This window comes from Pollicipes pollicipes, unplaced genomic scaffold, assembly GCF_011947565.3.
Source record: "Pollicipes pollicipes isolate AB1234 unplaced genomic scaffold, Ppol_2.1 Scaffold_4295;HRSCAF=5057_pilon_pilon_pilon, whole genome shotgun sequence".
NCBI classification, from domain to species: Eukaryota; Metazoa; Arthropoda; class Thecostraca; order Pollicipedomorpha; family Pollicipedidae; genus Pollicipes; species Pollicipes pollicipes.
The window spans coordinates 18419891-18438739 of NW_023596461.1; the positions used below are offsets into that span (position 1 = coordinate 18419891).

At 55.1% G+C, this 18849-nt stretch overlaps 3 protein-coding genes across 4 annotated transcripts; 1 reads left to right on the forward strand and 2 right to left on the reverse strand.

Annotated features, from left to right (window-relative positions):
- Nucleotides 1-172: 172 nt before the first annotated feature.
- On the reverse strand, nucleotides 173-3170 carry LOC119096935 (sorting nexin-13; the record flags this gene model as incomplete). The annotated part of the gene is given in 4 exon segments (XM_037219941.1): nucleotides 173-346; nucleotides 1693-1810; nucleotides 2299-2398; nucleotides 3087-3170. Coding segments are annotated over 3 exon segments (342 nt in total), but the record flags the coding sequence as incomplete, so codon positions are not given.
- Nucleotides 3171-3341: 171 nt separating this feature from the next.
- LOC119097255 (uncharacterized) lies at nucleotides 3342-11763 on the reverse strand. The gene is made up of 5 exons (XM_037220304.1): nucleotides 11400-11763; nucleotides 10739-10917; nucleotides 4473-4575; nucleotides 3714-3767; nucleotides 3342-3473 (listed from the first exon to the last, which is right to left on the reverse strand). Exons 2-5 carry the CDS (start codon nucleotides 10849-10851, stop codon nucleotides 3342-3344), a joined length of 402 nt encoding a protein of 133 aa, XP_037076199.1. The 5' UTR covers nucleotides 10852-10917; nucleotides 11400-11763.
- Nucleotides 11764-11903: 140 nt separating this feature from the next.
- LOC119096936 (motile sperm domain-containing protein 1) lies at nucleotides 11904-16031 on the forward strand. Of its 2 annotated transcripts, none has more exons than XM_037219942.1 (5): nucleotides 11904-11977; nucleotides 13628-13798; nucleotides 14052-14215; nucleotides 14821-14971; nucleotides 15498-16031. In XM_037219942.1, exons 2-5 carry the CDS (start codon nucleotides 13648-13650, stop codon nucleotides 15701-15703), a joined length of 672 nt encoding a protein of 223 aa, XP_037075837.1. In that variant the 5' UTR covers nucleotides 11904-11977; nucleotides 13628-13647; the 3' UTR covers nucleotides 15704-16031. The 2 variants fall into 2 exon arrangements, with proteins under 2 accessions (XP_037075837.1, XP_037075838.1); XM_037219943.1 differs by lacking the exon at nucleotides 11904-11977 and adding an exon at nucleotides 11982-12008.
- The last annotated feature ends 2818 nt before the right edge of the window (nucleotides 16032-18849 follow it).

An 18849-nucleotide genomic window follows, 5' to 3' on the forward strand; every position in this document is an offset into this window, starting at 1 on the left:
ACAGGAGCACGCCACTGGGTTTGGGCGTCATTGCACAGCAACGCAGCCAGGCGCGTCGGTGAGAAACTCGGCAGCAGTGGTGGAGACGTCCCCACCCTGCAGCAGTTCGGAGGGAAAGCACTATTCAAAGCATATGCTCGCGCCTCTGTGCGAGCTCCAGACCTCGCCTCACCAGCCACACGACGGTCCTGTTGACGAAGTCCGGCGCCGTCAGCATCTGCGAGAGCGGCAGCAGCGCCATCTGCGAGAGCAGCTCGACAGCGGCGGCCAGCTGGGCGCGGCAGGCGAACTCCGGCTCCGGCAGCAGCTGGTGCAGCAGCACGCGGCTCACAGTCCCGCAGGTAGTCTGCCCGGCAGAGCACCGCCGTCACACGCCAACGCCATCTCTCGGAGGCGCCTTGTACTGACCCCTGAGTCCGTAAACACTGGAGTACGGCGTCCTGACGCTCGAGGTCACGGCAACGCCAGGAGGCGCCGTGTGATGCCATCTGTGTCCGCCATCTATTGGAAATGCTGCGTAATGCCGCTTGAGTCAGGCGTCTCTCGGCGGCGCTGTGCCCCGACGCTGAGGTGCAGCAGTAACGGCTGGGCTCCGGGGCCTCTCGTTGTGGACGGCCCAATGCTAAGTGACGTTAAAACCTCTCTCCAGCCCTTTACTAGGTCCGGTGCCCCTGTCACGACATGCTGACGTGGCTCGTGATCCCTGACAGCTTAGCATGCCGCGTGCCGTCACGACTACCCAAGTGCTGGTCTGCGAACACTCGGTTATCGCTGGCGCTGGAGCTTCATCGGCATCAGGTCCAAAGATGGCGTATGTGCAATGAATGTACGTAGGATGCAATGCGATGGATGCACCGAGGGCGCTTCCAGTAACGGCTGTCTTCAGCCCTGGGAGACAGCGCACTGTCAGTCGTGTGAGGGCGGGGCGCATGTGGTTGGGTGGGGTGGGGAGTGGGGAGTGTGGGGGGTGTGGGGTGGGGAGTGGGGAGTTTGGGGTGGGGAGTGGTAGTATGGGGCGTGGGGCGTGGGGAGTAGGTTGTAGGGCGCGGAGTGTGGAGTGTGGAGTGTGGAGTGTGGAGTGCAGAGTGTGGAGTGTGGAGCGCGGAGTGCGGAGTGCGGAGTGCGGAGTGCAGAGTGCAGAGTGCAGAGTGCAGAGTGCAGAGTGCAGAGTGTGGGGCGTGGAGCGTGAGGCGTGGGGCGTGGGGCGTGGGGCGTGGGGCGTGGGGCGTGGGGCGTGGGGCGTGCGGCGTGCGGCGTGCGGCGTGCGGCGTGCGGCGTGCGGCGTGCGGCGTGAGGCGTGGGGCGTGGGGCGTGGGGCGTGGGGCGTGGGGCGTGGGGCGTGAAGTGTGGAGTGTGGAGTGTGGAGTGTGGAGTGTGAAGTGTGGGGTGTGGGGCGTGAAGTGTGAAGCGTGGAGTGTGGGGTGTGGAGTGTGGGGTGTGGAGTGTGGGGTGTGGAGTGTGAAGTGTGGGGTGTGAAGTGTGGGGCGTGAAGTGTGGAGTGTAAGTGTGGAGCGTGGGGCGTGAAGTGTGAAGCGTGGAGTGTGGAGTGTGGAGTGTGGAGTGTGGAGTGTGGGGTGTGGAGCGTGGAGCGCGCGGCCTGGACGGTCGGCCTGCAGCCGCCGCGTCCAACAACAGCTGTGAGCCTCTGCATGTCGGCGGCGGCTCTGACGCGACGCCAGAGCGAGCACCCACCCTTCTCGTACGTGTCGACCGTGCAGACCAGATCGCGACAGAGCCGCTTCTTCTCCAAACCCGCCTCCAGGTCGAAGAAGATCGACTCCAGATCCACTGGCTTGGTGTCCAGCTGCTCCTGCGCCATCAACACAGTGCGCGTGAAGATATCTTATCGACCCAGGATCACAAGACCGCTCACCATAACAGTAAAGGACACAGACAAGTGGGTGCGATCACAGAGGGCGAACAGGTATTCCAATTTTCATTAAGTGGGATTTTGCCACCTAAAATGTTTCCAGCGAAATATACGCTTCATATTTCCCCTTGAAGGGAGTCACTTTCAGGTACGTACCATCGCCCTCTCCAGATTCCAGTTTGATCTCCGAATCCCCATTTGACCCCACCCCAATCTCTGAGACGTGGTTAAAACCACGTGAAACCATGCACAGTCAAATAAGTGAAGCACAATTTAGTAATGCAAGGTGTATGTTACTGAATGTGCTGAAGAACAAGAGCGTAATGACAATAAGCTATCACGATCGACACGGTCAACAAAATGCGCCCCGAAATCGCAGGGACGTGGGGCCAGCACAGCGGACTGCGGGGCTGGGTGGGCGGTCTTACCCGGAAGCGGGTACGCGCCTGCCGGAACATGCGCAGGTGCAGCGCCACATCTTCCACCAGCTTCCTCGTCAGGTACGGCACCCAGTCCACGTCCTTGGCTCTGGCGTAGCCGCACACAATCCACGTCAGGCGCGGTGTTCCGCGCACGTCCTCGGCCATACATCAGTCGTTCGCTCATTGAGCTACACGTGCCACTTCTGTGGTCGTCCCACACAGCCATATCCCGTGGGTGTTGTCGTGGTTCACAGTAAAACACTCGGGCAGTGGTTAGGTTCGAACCCACGACCCGCCGCACACGGTCGTGGACAAATGGCCCACGCAGTGCGCCACCTAACCCTCCTCCGCCCCGACACACCCGTGCAGCGCCCGCCAGGTACAGCACCTGGTCCATAACCCTCGCCCCGACAAGCCTGCGCGAGCCTCACATCAGGTGCGCCGGCCCGTCCGCGTCCTCGACAATGACAAATGGGTGTACGCTCACGACTCTGGCACGCCATACTCGGACCCAGGCCCATGTCAAATGCACAATTACGTCCAACAAAAACTTCCCGCACCCAACCCCTTCGCACAGCAAGACAACTCGCATGCTTAACCTCCTGCATTCCTACAAAAACCAACGAACAAAGTCATTCCTTCTTGCTATGTGGTATGGAAAACTACGTGGACTTGGTCCTGTGACGTCACCCCCATGGGTAGCGCGGGCGACAATGCTCTGCCTGTGACATTGAGCTATGGTGGAGCTGAACGCAGCCTGCCCGCCGCCATCCACACACGGCCTGGTCACGTACCGGGATGCCAGGCCGACGACCAGGTGCTGAATCAGCTGATGCAGCTCGTACAAAAACTCCGGGTCGTCCGATATGCTGAAATACCTGGAAAACGGAGGAGTTCGTGTGACGTATTTACTTGCAAACTTGAAATTCCTTGGATGCTGCTCGGAAGCTTTTAAAAATACACTGTGTAATGTAATGAAATGGCACGTAGGAATATAGTAAAAAGCATTACAAGGTATTGTGCAACGGGCCCGCCCCGATGACGCCGGCTCACCATGGTTTGACGAAGTCCCGGAAGGCGAACTGCAGCACCTGCTTGATCTGCTCGTCGATCGGACTGGAGCCCGTGTACCGCTGGTCGAAGCGCAGCTCACGTGGGGGAGACCGGGTCAGAGACACGATCTGGCGGCGACCGAGGCAGGTCAGAACGGAGACGGGTCAGAGACACGATCTGTCGGCGACCGGGGGAGGTCAGAACGGAGACGGGTCAGAGACACGATCTGTCGGCGACCGAGGCAGGTCAGAACGGGGACGGGTGAGAGACACGACCTGCCGGCCACCGGGGCAGGTCAGAAGGGAGACGGGTCAGAGACACGATCTGCCGGCCACCGGGGCGGGTCAGAACGGAGACGGGTCACAGACACGATCTGCCGGCGAGCGGGGAATGTCAGAACCGAGACGGGTCAGAGACACGATCTGTCGGCGACCGGGGAGGTCAGAATGGAGACGAGTCAGAGACAAGACATGCCAGCGAGCGGGGCACGTCAGAGAGGCGGTCTGCCGGCCACCAGGAAATGTCAGCACGTGGGATAGCCGGATGGCGTCTGCGCGGCGACATCCAGATCGGAGTTGAAGCGGGACAGGCACCACTACAGACAGAACTAACGCGGCCCTGCGAGCACCGCTCGGAGCAGGCAAAAACAATGACACATCCGAGAAGAGTGGGACGTAAAATGGGCACTGCCGGTGCTCAGTGCTCCAGCCTTTCTGGAGCAGAACACACGAAAGTGCGGCACTGGGCCGGACGGGCGGCGACCTGTGACCGGACACGTGCCCTGCACACGGCACAGACGTGCAGGATGCCTGCCAGATTCAGACTGTGCCCACCTGCGTCCACGTGCGCTCAGCTGATGCCGCCCGGCTAAAGGTCTCTCACTTACATAGCGTCATCTCCAGCTACGTCGGGCTAATCAGCTCAGTTTCGCGTATCCGGTGTCTGCAGCTATTTGCTATCATTCAACCTACGCAAATGTTCTAGGTAACACAATTTCTAGCCCCGACAACAGCAGTCGCTGAGCACGGCAGCATTAGCGCGGCCGGCGCACAGGATCAGCAAGCATACGGCAGGGCAAGGTGGCGTTGAGTTGGCCTCCGACTGCGGCTCGGTGGCGGCGCACTCACCGCCGGGATGCCGGGGCTGGGCAGCGGCAGGCGGGAGCGGCATGTCTGCACACTGTACTCGTCCGCCGCCCGTCCGTGACGCCAGTACAGCGTCAGGCAGAAACTGTCGGCACGCGTGGCACTGTCACACGATCGGCTCGCTGCAGGAGGAGCAGACTCGCTGCAGGAAGACCAGGCTCGCTGCAGGAGGAGCAGACTCGCTGCAGGAGGATCAGGCTCGCTGCAGGAAGACCAGGCTCGCCGCAGGAGGAGCAGACTCGCTGCAGGAGGAGCAGACTCGCTGCAGGAGGAGCAGACTCGCTGCAGGAAGACCAGGCTCGCCGCAGGAGGAGCAGACTCGCTGCAGGAGGAGCAGGCTCGCTGCAGGAGGAGCAGACTCGCTGCAGGAAGACCAGGCTCGCTGCAGGAGGAGCAGACTCGCTGCAGGAGGATCAGGCTCGCTGCAGGGGGAGCAGGCTCGCTGCAGGGGGAGCAGGCTCGCCGCAGGAGGAGCAGGCTCGCTGCAGGAGGAGCAGGCTCGCTGCAGGAGGAGCAGGCTCGCTGCAGGAGGAGCAGGCTCGCTGCAGATGCAGGCTCGCCGCAGGAGGGGCAGGCTTGCCGCAGGAGGGGCAGGCTTGCCGCAGGAGGAGCAGGCTCGCTGCAGGAGGAGCAGACTCGCTGCAGGAAGACCAGGCTCGCTGCAGGAGGAGCAGACTCGCTGCAGGAGGATCAGGCTCGCTGCAGGAGGAGCAGACTCGCTGCAGGAGGATCAGGCTCGCTGAAGGGAGCGCGCACCGTCACACGACAGGCTCGCTGTAAGAGAAGTAGGCTCGCCGGAGGATGGGCGGGCTCGCCGCAGGAGGAGCAGGCTCCCTGCAGGAGGACCAGGCTGGCTGCAGGAGGAGCAGGCTCGCTGCATGAGGAGCAGGCTCGCTGCAGGAGGAGCAGGCTCATTGCAGGAGCAGGTTCGCTGCAGGAGGAGCAGGCTCGCTGCAGGAGGAGCAGGCTCGTCGCACGAGGAGCAGGCTCGCTGCAGGAGCGGCAGGCTCGCTGCAGGGGGAGCAGGCTCGCTGCAGGAGGAGCAGGCTCGTTGCAGGGGGAGCAGGCTCGCTGCAGGAGAAGCGGGCTCGCTGCAGGAGGAGCAGGCTCGCTGCAGGAGCAGGCTCGCTGCAGGAGGAGCAGGCTCGTTGCAGGGGGAGCAGGCTCGCCGCAGGAGGAGCAGACTCGCTGCAGATGCAGGCCCGCTGCAGGAGGAGCAGGCTGGCCACACAGTCAGCCCGTCCGCGGTGTCATTGGTGACACTTAAGAGCGCGAGCACATGGCGCAAAGACGCATCTCGACAATGACAACAACGGTGTCTAGCGTCTGTGTGTGTCCATGCTTTCACATTTCTTCGTGATTTGGTACAGACACATTTCATTCCCTATGCATCTCTGCTGTGAAGAAAAATAGTTTGTGCTTCCAGTTTGTGCTACTGCATGTTCCAGGCACGACTAATTCAAACAATGCTGGAGGAGGGCCATATTATATATTATTATATATTATACATTATTGTGATATATGATACATTATTATTATATTATATATAATATATCTTTATATTACATATTCTTATTATCATACATTGTTATATATTCGTTGTTGGCCCTGGCAACACTGCTGGCGCAAGCCCCGACAAGACCGACTTCTCTGCACACAATCACGCCTGAAGGCCCCCACAGGATGGAATAATACCACAGATGTGTATGGATATATACCAGCTGAATGAACCAAATAGCCTATATTAGCACCCACATCCAGAATTTCTGCCGTGAAAGCCACGGCCGGCGGCCTGAGGCCATCAAGTTCGCGGCGCAGTAACCTGATGCTAGCTGGTGTTATACCGCAGTTAGCTGAAGAGCGTTACAGGCACCGAATCTCCATGACATATGTCTTACTGCTCGCAAACTGATGAACATAAAATATTCGATGGGGTTGGATGGGACCTGCTGGGACCCCATGGCACTGAACAGGACCAGATTGGACCAGACTGTACTGGATGGGACAACTGGATGCGACAAACAGGGCTGGATGAGACCGGATGCATCCAGACGGGACCAGATAGGGCCAGATGGAACTGAATGGAGGTGGACCGGACAGGATGGGGGGGGGGGGGGGGGGCAGATGGGACCAGATAGGGCCAGATAGAATCATATGGGAACCAGATGTGACCAGATGGGCCATGTGGGACTAGACAAGGCCAGGCAAGACTGGATGTAGCTGCACAAGACCAGATGGGGTCCCGAGACAGGACAGGATGGGGTCATGTACGACAAGATGGGACTGGACCAGACGAGACTGAATGGAGCTGGACAGATCCCGACAGGAGGGGATGGGGCAGCAAGAGCAGCAGCCCAGCCCAACAGGAAGCTGGGCTGGTCTGCAATGGGACATACTTCAAATCCATTTTGAAAATGGCACAGTCCGGGCTGGCCTGACCAACCACAAGCTAGTAGTTAATGGAGTTATGTATGAGCACCCCAGGCCAACCCCAGTTAGTCAGGTCTCATTCCAGATGCGGCCTGTCATATTTCAGTGGTACTTAAGCGGCAAGCCATATTTTGTGAAATATGATGACGATGTCGTATAGGCATCAGGTAGGTGCGGTACACCAGCCCGCATCAGCCTACTGCATCGCAACACTGGTTGCCCCATGCAGCTTTATGTGTCAAGGCTGCAGTTGCTGGTGTGGACTGTATGCTTCTTTGGTTAAGGATGTACCTGCATGCAGCACACCTATTTATACAAACATTTTATTATTACTCAGTGTTATATCACGCATCTTTTGATACCAATCCTACCAACATTTCCAGAGTGAGTTGTAAAGAGAGGTTAGGGTGAGCTGGTGACACCAACAATTTTAGTTTCTATGGGTAAGACACTGAGTTATACAATTTAAAATCATAACAAGCTTGTAAAAATCGTTTGGACAAGTTCTATCAGTCTAAAGCTCCCATTTACACCTAACTCCAGGCAGGTCAGGTAGTCAGATTAGTTAAGAATATGTGCACAGCACCTGTGGTAGGCCAACCTCGATGGGCGTTTGTTACTCTTTGTTGGCCAGATGCCTTTATGACTCTTAAGCCGCGAGTCTGACTATACCAATAATGGGGTCCAGTCTGTGCATGTCCTGCCTTCAGCCTGTTCGTGTTATAATGCGACATACACCAAGTACAAAATAAAGTCGAAAATTTTATCACCATGCTCAAAACGCAAAACTTTATTTCAGCACTGTCTATAACATCCAATACCAACAGGGGCAGACCCAAAGGGGGAACGGGACCGTGCCCCCCCCCCCCCCCCTTGTCCCCAAAGGAGACCGTAGGCTCCGAAGAGGCCCATGGCCGGCCGAACAGACGCAGTTTATTACACAAAACGCGACAAAATTGGATATCTTTGAGCTTTCAGGCGACCAAGAGCCGCCACAAGCGAAAGTGAATGGACCACAAACACACAAAAATAATCATTTAATGATTGAGAGGGAGGTGATTCGAAGACTTAACGCCTATTGCGCTATCCGGAGGCCCTACGCCATTCCTAGGCCATTCCCGAAGGTCCTACATGTCCACTTGCTAGGTCAATCCGATCTCTGGAGCCTTCCGCGTTGCCCTTGATCTCTTTGCATTTTCTCATAGGGCCCTGCTCTGATGTGGCACCTATCTGCTAGGGTGCCTGAGCACTCTTGACCGATCAGGGGCCCTCCACGGACTCTTCTCATTCATCCGAAAGGTTCTATACACTTTTGCCGGGACTCCTAAGCCGGAGCACACGCGGTTGCTTAGGGGTCCTTCACGCTGGTCTACTAACATACTGGCGATATGCTCATGGGTCTTCTACATTGGTCTAAGGCCCTTTTAATACCGTCACTTGCTTACGGCCCTACGCTTATCGTGGGGGTCCGATCAGTTCACCAGCTAGGGCACACTCGATCGTTCGGGAGCCCTCCATATTGGGGCTGGGGTACTTCCCACTTGAAAGGAGGGTCCTATGCGCTTGTCGGAGGCTACATCTGTTCGCACCCTCGGGCACGCTGGATTGTGTTCGAGGCCCTGCATATTGGGTCTCGATATTTAAAACGCTCCTATCGGGGGTCGTTTGATAACCTGCTCGGGTACACTTGATCTTTCGGGAGCCCCTACACTAGATCTTTGGTACTTCCGATTTGAATGGAGGACTCTACGATCTTGTCGGGGCCCCCACCCATCATCGTGCTTGGACGCGGTCGATTGTTCTGGGCCCTGTACATTGTGCCTTGAGTACTTATTTTTGAATGGCGAGATCCAATCTGTTAAACTGTTCGGGCCAGTGGCGAACAGAGGGGGCGGGGGACACGGGGACGCGCCCCACCCCTTGTCAACCGCGGGAGCACATAGGCTCCAAATAGGCCCATAACCGGCCGAATGGATGCAGTTTTCTGACACAAAACAAAGCACAATCGCACGTCTTTGGACCTCCAAGCGACGAAGAGCAGTGAGACGGCAGAGTCCGTGAGCAGATAAAGATAATTATTTGCTGATTGAGAGGGTGGTAATTGAAGGAAATTGTAAGGCTCAATACAATGTCCAGAGGCCCTACGCTGTCGCCGGGTGTTTTTCATGTCCACTTGCCGAGTGAATTCGAATGCTAAGGAGCCTCTCACGCCACCATTGATTTCCTCGCCTTTTCTCAACGGGCACCACGCTGCTGTTGGAACACTATTTGCTAACATGCCCGGGCACTCGTCGACCGCCCAGGGCATTAATTCATGTCCAATGGCCTTGGGAATTTCCTTTTCCTCGGTGGGACCCGCACTCTGGTCGGGGTCCTATAGTTAGTCTGCCGGGGGGCCCTCCCGATCGTTCAGGGGCCCACTACATTGGTCTTGGGTTCTCACCTGCTCTGAGAATCCTATACTGTCAACAGGAGTCTTCATTTGGATGCCGCGGCGCCCTCGGTCGCTCAGGCTCCATCTCTATAGGCCTCAGGATTTCCCATATCATGGGAAGGCCTACGCCGTTGACGAGGACCTAAGTCTGAGTAGTCTAGATCGCCCCGGGTCCTATACGTTGGTCGTGAGGTCTTCTGATGAAAACGAAAGGGTCTTACTCAGTTGCCAAAATCCCTGTGAGCACTTACGAGTGCCAGGACGTTTAACCTGCACGAGTGTACGGCCTGGGCCAATTTACATCATGTGTATAAGTTCCAAAACTACAGGACAATTTCTCCTGGTGCCTTAAGCCTTAGAGCAGCATTCAAATATGTGCCAATGAAACATGCAACATGCTTTTAATGCATTTTGAATGTTATGATATTTTTTTACTGCTTCATAGCTGTCAAAGCAAAAACTCTGCATTAGTCATCAGCCATCACCTGATTACATGGACTTGCTAGCTGGCAGAAAACATGCTAGGAATTAGCCTTCAGCCTGATCCTAATGGTATATAGCAACCAACTTAAGTTCATTCCGCCATGTATTTTTTAAAATACTTAGCTTCAAAATGATGGAATCCACCATGATCTAGAGCAAATGAACAAGCTCCATGTATGCATATAGGCACTAAACCTAATTTTCTAAGGCTGTGCAGAGAAAGATGGCTTCCCATATGCAAAATAGCATGTGTCATAGTTCTTGTATGCAACATAACATATGTAATAATCTTAGCATTTAATGGCAGAAACACAAGGATTTTTTGGAGGGAGCTCCTAACTCTAGGGGGCCCTACAATATCATGTGCACACACCCCTTGACAAAATCCCAAATCTGCCACTGAAAACCAGACACACAAAATGCTGAGGGCACAAAAGCATGCTAGCCCAGCTGTTCAAGATGGGCTAGTTCAAGTCAATATAAGCTAACTGTTATTTTTCCTTGAACTGTCAACAGGTCAATGGTAGTATCAATATATTCAACATTTCTGGCTTGGAAGTTTTATAGCAAGTTGTAATCATTTTAACATTCTAGCTTAACAGGTCCAAATTTGATGGCTATCTGCATACTATATCAGAAGCAGTTAATCTCAAATTATTCCCTCCAACATTTTTTGAATCTTGTCACATTTCTCAGCATAAACACTGGATGAAAGGTGCAGTGCAAAATATGAAAATTCATACTCTCTCTGGATCTCAAATAATAACTGTCAAGCAGGACCACTGAGTCAAATGTAAAGCTGCATCCATCCTTCCTAAGGTGCTGCAAAATGCCATATGGTTGGATTGACAAAAGAAAGACACCATGCATTAATTATGATACCTCAGTCATTACTGCTCACCTGACAGCAACAGTGGTAAGTGAGAGCACCAGGGTGACCAGGTTCCAGATGCCCACAGTGTGCACCACCACTGCTGCAATAGCTGTCCCCCAAGCCAGTGAAAGATGGTCCATGGCAGCCCACTACCTGAAGAACTTCACCTGTTGTTACCAGCAGCAGGCAAATAGCCACTTTTCCATCTGAAATGATACATGAGCTGGCTACATATGCCAAAAATAGCATGTTCATCACCTTATACCATGTTTACAAAGATGTCTTTCACAAGCTGTGTCAGCAGCTATGAATTTCACAGATCATGAACTGCCTGATCAATGATCAATGATGAACTGATGATCAATGCATGGGGACTTTTTGAAATAGCAAGTTCCATCCCAGAGCAATTACTTGTAATGTCACACCTGGCCAAGGCACAACAGGCAATATATTTTGGCCATTCAGTTGCCTACCTGTCAGATCTATCTACAAGCTACACGTGGCACTAAGTGTGATTAGGTACCTACCAGTCACATGTGGCGATAGTGGTAGTGATAGAAATCAGACATGGGTGATCAGCATTTTCCATGGGAGCAATGCAAAGAAATGTGAGGCAGCAAAAGTTTGTTGATTGTAGTCTACACGTAATTACACTTAAAAATCAGGACTGTGTAGCGTTGGTTCCTACCTATCCAGGTGTCCGCCTTACTATCAATTATCGTGTTGCTGCTTAACCTGATCTGCCTACCAGTTAACTACAAAACTAGGAAGTGGTATCTCATCTTAACATAAATGCAGATCCAGGAAGTTATGCAAAACTATCACCTTCCTCCCTGAGGCCAAGTGCCCCCGCGACCCTCTCTACACCAACCGCGGAAGCACGTCCTTGAATGCGGACAAGAAGACCATTTGGCCTTGAGCTGAAATACAAACAAGCTCCTGACGCATGTTTTGCTATACTTTTGGTGTCTGAGCAGGTATTTAAGTTACATATTGCGTGTGACTTGTAAAGAAGATATAACAGATGATATTACACGTGATATCTTGCATCATTTTGGTATGTTAAGATGGATATACAATTTTGATGGAGTTAAATTATTCAATGGAACACGCAATGATCATAAGCGTATTTGTTACGATACCACGCGAAAATGAGAAGGCACCTTACTCAATCAAAAACTTTACCAATGCTACCAAATACTGCTCCGCGTTGGGCTCGCCGCATCAGCTGTTTCATATTGTCATGATAAGAAGACATTTGGCACGGTGAGTGTTGGTGTCTGGCTATTTATTGATCGTGAGTGCGTCTGTCGTATGTTATTCAGAAATAACCCAGATTCAAGCAACCGCATTATCACCATGTGAACAAAATTCCTAGGTTGTTTATGAGGCTGACGTGGTCGTCGTCGGACTTTATTGCAGAGTAAAAGATCATGGACAAAACGTATAGCAGTACTTTTATAAAACGTGTAGAGGACCTATGCATGCCACCTGGGCTCTACTTTTGGGGCTTAAGGCATAAGGCAATGTGAAATGTCTTGAACACATTGCGGGATTGCTACCATGTTAGACACAAGTTGGGTGAGACCAACCTGTGCATGGAAAATTACGCCTTTAAGGATATTTGAGGGTCCAGATAGTCACATAAGCATCACACTTTGGAATCATAAATGTGTTGCAAGACTGAATGGACTATATAAATTACATTAAAGGATTGTTCATTATTATTTAAATATTAAAATCATGAGTTACTTTGCTTTGTTGCTGTAATAATGATGTAGTTCTGTGGCCATCCTGAACTAAGAATTAGGTAATCATGGAACCAGAAAGCTAGCTATTCAGCTGTGAAATCAAATTTGGGACTTCATTTTTGTCATATATATATATATATATATATATATATATATCACTGATCTGACCTTTGGTACATATGGTGGCCACATACCACTGGTGATGCCCTCAAGTGCTCAGTTCACAAACCATGATAAATTTGGACAAGATCTTGTGTGGACAGAGGTTGGGCTCAGCTTCCAGTATGGGGCAGCTTATCCAAGTTGGTTGGTGGAAGTTATTGAATTTGTATATTCAAAGTGTCATACTGTTATCTAAGACTTAGAGGACTAGTAAGATCACAAAAACTGACTTAATTTGGTAAAGGTGCAGTTTTGGGGAGGTGGGTTAACAAAATTTTCCCAACTTGGGAAGCTTACTGCCCTTTTTGGGGCAGGACTTGGTGTGCCACAGGATTGTGGTGGCATGCTTGCCATGGTTTGTAGACCAACCAATGATTTTGTAGAAGAACAAATTATATGAACTTTTGGTGTAAAACAAAGTTTTGTTTGTTAAAAAGTAGATAATAAAATTCAAGGGCACACTCAAAGTAGGGGTGGAACATGGGACCACACCCATTCTACTGAGCAAGGTACCTGAGACTAGATAATAGATAATTTCACATATAGTTAGGCCATGTTGCATGAGTTTTTAGAAAATTTGTTATTGGCTATTTGCTGATGACAATTTTGACCATGTGTCTGATGTCATTTCTGTTTGTAGAAACTCTGTTCCCTTCCTTGAAACATTCCTTCCATTGTCATTTTTGGTGCATTCCTAAATTGAGCAGTTGTCAAAAAACTCGAGACATACCCGCATCCAACTTGATGCATTCTATTAGTTAAAGGTATTTTTCCCTGTCTGATCAAAGAAGACGCAACTCAATGGCAGTCTGTATGTTGTGACCATTGCTTGATAACCATGTCAGCAAAGCTTATATTCAAAGTCAAATTCAAATAATAGGCAAATGACAGGCAAAATGACATTTATCTACTGGCATGGCTTCAACTTATTCTGAAGTAAGGGCAACCTTGCTGTTGGCGTCTCAGTGTTGTACACCATTTATTAATCACTGTTGGGCTCTAGGGCATTTTATTTTCAGAAATATGGCAACCAGGAAACCACCAGGAAAGGGATCTCTCAAATATCCTGTCTTTGTGTTTCCATCAAGTCTGAATTTTTACTTGGATGACCCAGCCAGCTTGAAGCAAGTGGTCACTCTCTACAACCCATATGATATTGGCATCACATTCAAAGGTATGTATTTTGCCATGATTTGTGATGCAATTTGTTGCACCACTGCTCATATTATTGGTATTAATACACACATGATTACATATTTAACTTATAGAACTAAAGCACCACATCATATGTGTCGTGAATTGCTGTGTCAAGCAGCCTGCATTAACATTCACATTTTCACTGGGCAAAGTGAGTACAACTATTACTAAGCATGTGAGCCTTTTCGCCGCCTACCTTCGCCTGCACCGCTTGCCGCCGTGCTCCGCAGTGTACGCCAACCAGCCGGCCAAGTACAAGGTGGTGGACCCGGTGGGCTCCATCAAGGCCAAGTGCTGCCTGGACATCGTGGTGCGCCACACCAGCCCCAGCGTGCAGTCGGTCAACGTCACCGACAAGTTCCGCGTGGACATCGTCGAGTTTGGCCACAAGGAGGTGAGCACACGCCCGGCGCTGCTGGTCGAGTTTGGCCACAAGGTGAGCTCGCGCCCAGTGCTGCTGGTCGAGCTTGGCCACGAGGAGTTGAGCACGCGCCCAACGCTGCTGGTCGTGTTTGACCACAAGAAGGTGAGTGCGCGCCCAGCGCTGCTGGCCGAGTTTGGCCAAAAGGAGGTGAGCGCGCGCCCAGCGCTGTTGGTTGAGTTTGGCCGCAAGGAGGTGAGCGAGCGCGGCGCGTCATTGACGGCGTTTATACTGTGTCTCGTTGCCGCGCAGCCAGACACGGGCCTGGTGAGGATGCCTGTGGAGAAAAGAAGGAAGATTGAGTGGTAGTTTTTGCTGTTTGGCTTCATGGTACTTACCCGGCCGATGTTCACGAACTTGCTGTCGTAATTGGTCCGCGCAGTTTCCCTGTCTGGCCTTTGTACTGGTGCACGCTGTTTATCGCCCAGTCCTTCGGGGTTGATGATGTGTGGGGCGCTGCAGTCTGCACCTCTGCGCCTCCGGGGCTAGGCTCCGGAGACGTAGAGGTCACAGACTCGGCACTGGTGCGACCGTGAATGTCGCTGTCCGCCTTCCTAATGCGGTGGCCGCCTCCGCAGCTGATCGGCCGGACTTACCTGCCGTCCACGCTGCTGCCGGGCCGACCGCCGGCCGAGGAACACGAGGAGCTGGAGCAGGAGCGCGAGGGCTTCCACTCGGTGGTGCAGGAGCGTAGGGGCGCCGACACCAGGCCGGCTCGCGAGCCGCCAGGTGAGCCGACGGCGGGTCAGCTCAGGGGAGGGGAGATCTGGTGATCGGGTCTGGGAGAACTCTCCTGTTCTCTGCTGAAAGGAAGTGATTTACGCGAAGCATTTTGTTTGTTTTACCAGTCATGAATAGTTAAGCTGAAAGTACGAAAGTAAGTTGTCATTCACGTTCATGCATGTGCTTTGTTGTCCCGCTGTTGTCTGTTTTGTTGTCCCGCTGTTGTCACGCATGTGCTTTGTTGTCTGTTGTCCCGCTTCGTTTCATGAAGCCGGTAGGCGAGCGGAAGAAGGGAGCCAATCTGGTGACCGCTGTCGCTGTTCGATAGAGCCTCCCCCGAAAAAGTTATCTCACCTACGATCGCGAGACTTCGTTCTTGCCCACAAGGAGCATGCACCACGGGCACTTTGCCAACCCACAAACGTGTTATTACAGAAGTGCGAGCCATGTGAGGGGGGGGGGGGACGTCTGATGGTGTGCGGGCTGGGCGCACCGTTCGCCGTCTAAATGTCTTATCGCCCGGCGCCGGCAGGCGGGTACGGTCTGGGCCAGGTGAGCCAGCACCACTGCCTGGTGGTGGCGGCGGCGCTGGTCTGCATCGGCGCCCTGCTGCTGCCGACGGCCGGCGAGACGGCGCCCTCGCTCGTGCCGCCGCAGCTGCACATCAGCTCTCAGGTGAAGCTGGCCTTCGCCTACGGCCTGGGCCTGCTGACCATGGCGCTGCTGCGACCCGCCTGATGGCCCGGCCGGCGGCGAGCGGCGTCCGGTGCCGGCGCGGCGCCGATGGTGCAACCGGGAAACGGCGTCCGGCGGCGGACCGGGCCGGCTGAGGACGAGCGCTGGCCAGGGCTAGCGCAGTTGAAGAGCTCGGTGGCGACGGGGTCGGTAGCCGTGTACGGTGGCAGGGGTGTCAGGCGGTGGAGGGGTGGCGCCGCGCGCCCGCCGAAAACGGCGGCGTCGGGGTCGGAGGCGGGACGCTGAATGTAAAATAGATTGTCTCAATCACAAGAGGAGACGAGGAGCGGTAGGCGGATCTCGTAACCTGGATTGCTGGGGACGACGGACGGGGAGGCGACCGGCTGCTGATGGGGGCCGCCGGGCCCTCTCGCCCGCCCCGAGAATGCTCTCACACTTCTCACGGACCACGGCCATGAGCGGTGAGCACGCGGCTGCGTGCATTACCGGGGACAAGTAGCGTCGGCGGCATGCCTTAAACCACAGCAGACGGAGTTTCGTCAGGGACTGGGCCGACGGCCGAGCCTTGCGCGCTTGCGTGTGCGTCGGTGTATTTATGGATGCGTGTAAATGGCGTGTTAGAGCTGTGACGATATGCGCGATATTCTCCGGTCGGGATGTGCACATACCTGGTCTCATGCGGCTCGGGCCGGAGGCCCATGTGAATACTTCAGCGCTCGGCGGAGCTGGCCGACTGATGCTGTCGGTGACAGATGACAGCAGATGGTGAGCGCGGCCTTCTACGTTGCACCACGCGGCCTCCGGCATGCACGAGGATGGCGCGCTTCTGTGACGAATTGTGTCTCAGCTGTAGACATCGTAGCTGTCCAGCTTCGCTTCACGGGCTCGGAGGCGAGGCGGCCATGTAATTCGTAGGTGATACGCAATATGCATGTATTGCAATACTGCGCGGATACCTCCGCGCAGTAGGATGGCGTTCCGGGTGCGATGCTGTCGACGGACCTTTGCCGCCCGCGCTAGCCTTGGCGGACAGACTTGGCGGTCTCAGCCTCGCGCGACCACCGATGGTTTAGGGGCCAAGTAGGACGTCCGTGGCTAGAGGTGGGAGGAGCGCGAGGGGTGCCGCGTCCGACTATGCTGTGATACCGCCCGGCCGTGCCCATACCTCATCTCGCAGCAGCTGGCTCTCTCAGTGACGTCAGGCCTCTGACGTCACTGGTGTATCAGGTGCGGAAGCACGCTTTCGCTTGAATCTGTCATGTAGGTGGCCAGTGTACATGTATTTTATATGACCGCTTTAGTTAAATACATTTATCTTGATGTGCGCTTTCAAACGTGTGCGTGTGGTCCTGTCAACGTTCTGAAGGGAGAGCATGAACCATGCGGACGTCAGCAACGTACACTGCTCGTGAAATATGCTGAGTTCGTCACCGCCCACACGTGTACGCACATGAACAAGATGTATTTTTGCTCCTCACAAGATATTTCCAGCACCTTTCAGTTCGACTATGCCGCGTGCCTATTTGCCCTTCCTGGCGAACCAGCTCTTCTTCCTGCGGCGCTTGGCGCTGGCAGCCTGCTTGGGCTTGTGGCTCGGGGCCGCGGCGGCGACCGCTTTCCGCTTGTCCGGGCGACTCCCGGCGTCGCCGTCCTGCGGCGGTGGCGCCACCGTCGCCTCGACCGGCGCCGGACCGCCGTCTTCGGGGTCCGGCCCCGGGGCGGCCGTTCCCGCCTTGGCCACCTGCAGCGCCGACACTGCCGGCACGGAGGCGGGAGACGTGTCCAGCGGCGCGTCGCAGCCGGTTCACACGCTGATGTGCGTCAGCTGACGCCGCGTGGGTGGGGCGCGACGGCGCAGGTGAGAGGCAGCCGGGCGCCAGCCGGCGGCGGCGCCAGGGACAGACCACTGATGTGCGTCAGCTGACGCCGCGTGGGTGGGGCGCGACGGCGCAGCTGAGAGGCAGCCGGGCGCCAGTCGGCGGCGGCGTCAGGGACAGACCACTGGTGTCAGTAGACAGTAGCTTAGAGGAACACTACGGCGAGGTCCGTACGCGTACTGATCACAACACAGGAAACCTCCAGCCTCGTACTGACAAAATGTAGGCTCATGCGACTTAAAAGATCTGTCGTCGATGTCTGATAAACAGCGATCCCCGTTTTTTACACGCGTTGGTGTACACGTGACGCAAAACAAACCCTGCCGATCCTGGAGGGCGGTGTTCTTCCGACGACCACCTCCCCCTCCCCTCCTCCCCCCCACACGATACGAGGTTACCCAGCGGCACCACAACCCCCCCCCCCCACACACACACACACTGCTGGGGCCAGCGGGTGAGCTGATGGCTGGTGCGGGTGAGCTGATCTGGTGAGCTGGTCGGCCGCCGAGCCTCGGACCACCGCCTGGCTCCGCTACCCCTCGGACCACCGTCTGGCTCGGCTGCCCCTCGGACCACCGCCTGGCTTGGCCGCCTAGCCTCGGACCACCGCCTGGCTCGACTTACTTTCCGGCGTAAGCCCATGCATGGGGCGGCGGTGGCGGCGACTCACCGTTCCTGCGCGGCACCTGCAGCCGGCCGTGCCTGGTGAAGGGCATCCAGACCTGCGGCCGGCGCGCCAGCAGCTCGCGCAGCTGGGCGCGGCGCGCCTTCACCTCGGCCTGCAGTCGGCGCTCGGCGTCCTCGTCCCGCTCCGGTCTGCGGCGTCAGGCGCCGTCAGCGGCCGGCCGGCCAGCCAGTCAGCCGGCGGGCGGGCACCACCTCGCCCGCTGGCACCGCCAGAAGAACGGCACAGGCAAGCAAAGCATCCCACACACTAGGACAGGGGCACTACCTCACCCACCCGTACTGCCAGAAGAACGGCACAGGCGGGCATAGCATCCCACACACTAGGACAGGAGCACCACCTCACCCACCCGTACCGCCAGAAGAACGGCATAGGCGGGCCGAGTCCCACACTCGGACAAGGGGAGCGACAACAGGCACTGACGCCACCCAGCGGTGACGGACCGGGCGCACCCAGAGATCGGTCGACAGCATGCACGCCATTCAAATATTCTTGTAGACAACGCCTAACGAAAGCAGGCAGACAGGGGGAGCATCCTTCCGTCCAAATGGTTCCAGCTATGCCTGATAACGCCGCTAAGCTCGCCCCGGCACCAAGGCGGCAGCCGCTCCGCATCCGCGCGGCCG

What these genes read in the sequence shown, in the direction of transcription:
- LOC119097255 (XM_037220304.1), bottom strand. Translation starts at nt 10,851, where the DNA reads ATGGACCATCTTTCACTGGCTTGGGGGACAGCTATTGCAGCAGTGGTG. An exon ending in CCAGCCCCGGCATCCCGGCG is followed by an intron (nt 3,768 to 4,472) that starts GTGAGTGCGCCG and finishes GGTCGCCGACAG; the next exon opens with ATCGTGTCTCTGACCCGTCT. An exon ending in CCCGCTCGCCGGCAGATCGT is followed by an intron (nt 3,474 to 3,713) that starts GTCTGTGACCCG and finishes GGTCGCCGCCAG; the next exon opens with ATCGTGTCTCTGACCCGGTC.
- LOC119096936 (XM_037219942.1), top strand. Translation starts at nt 13,648, where the DNA reads ATGGCAACCAGGAAACCACCAGGAAAGGGATCTCTCAAATATCCTGTC. An exon ending in TATTGGCATCACATTCAAAG is followed by an intron (nt 13,799 to 14,051) that starts GTATGTATTTTG and finishes CGTGCTCCGCAG; the next exon opens with TGTACGCCAACCAGCCGGCC. An exon ending in GCCGGCTCGCGAGCCGCCAG is followed by an intron (nt 14,972 to 15,497) that starts GTGAGCCGACGG and finishes CGGCGCCGGCAG; the next exon opens with GCGGGTACGGTCTGGGCCAG.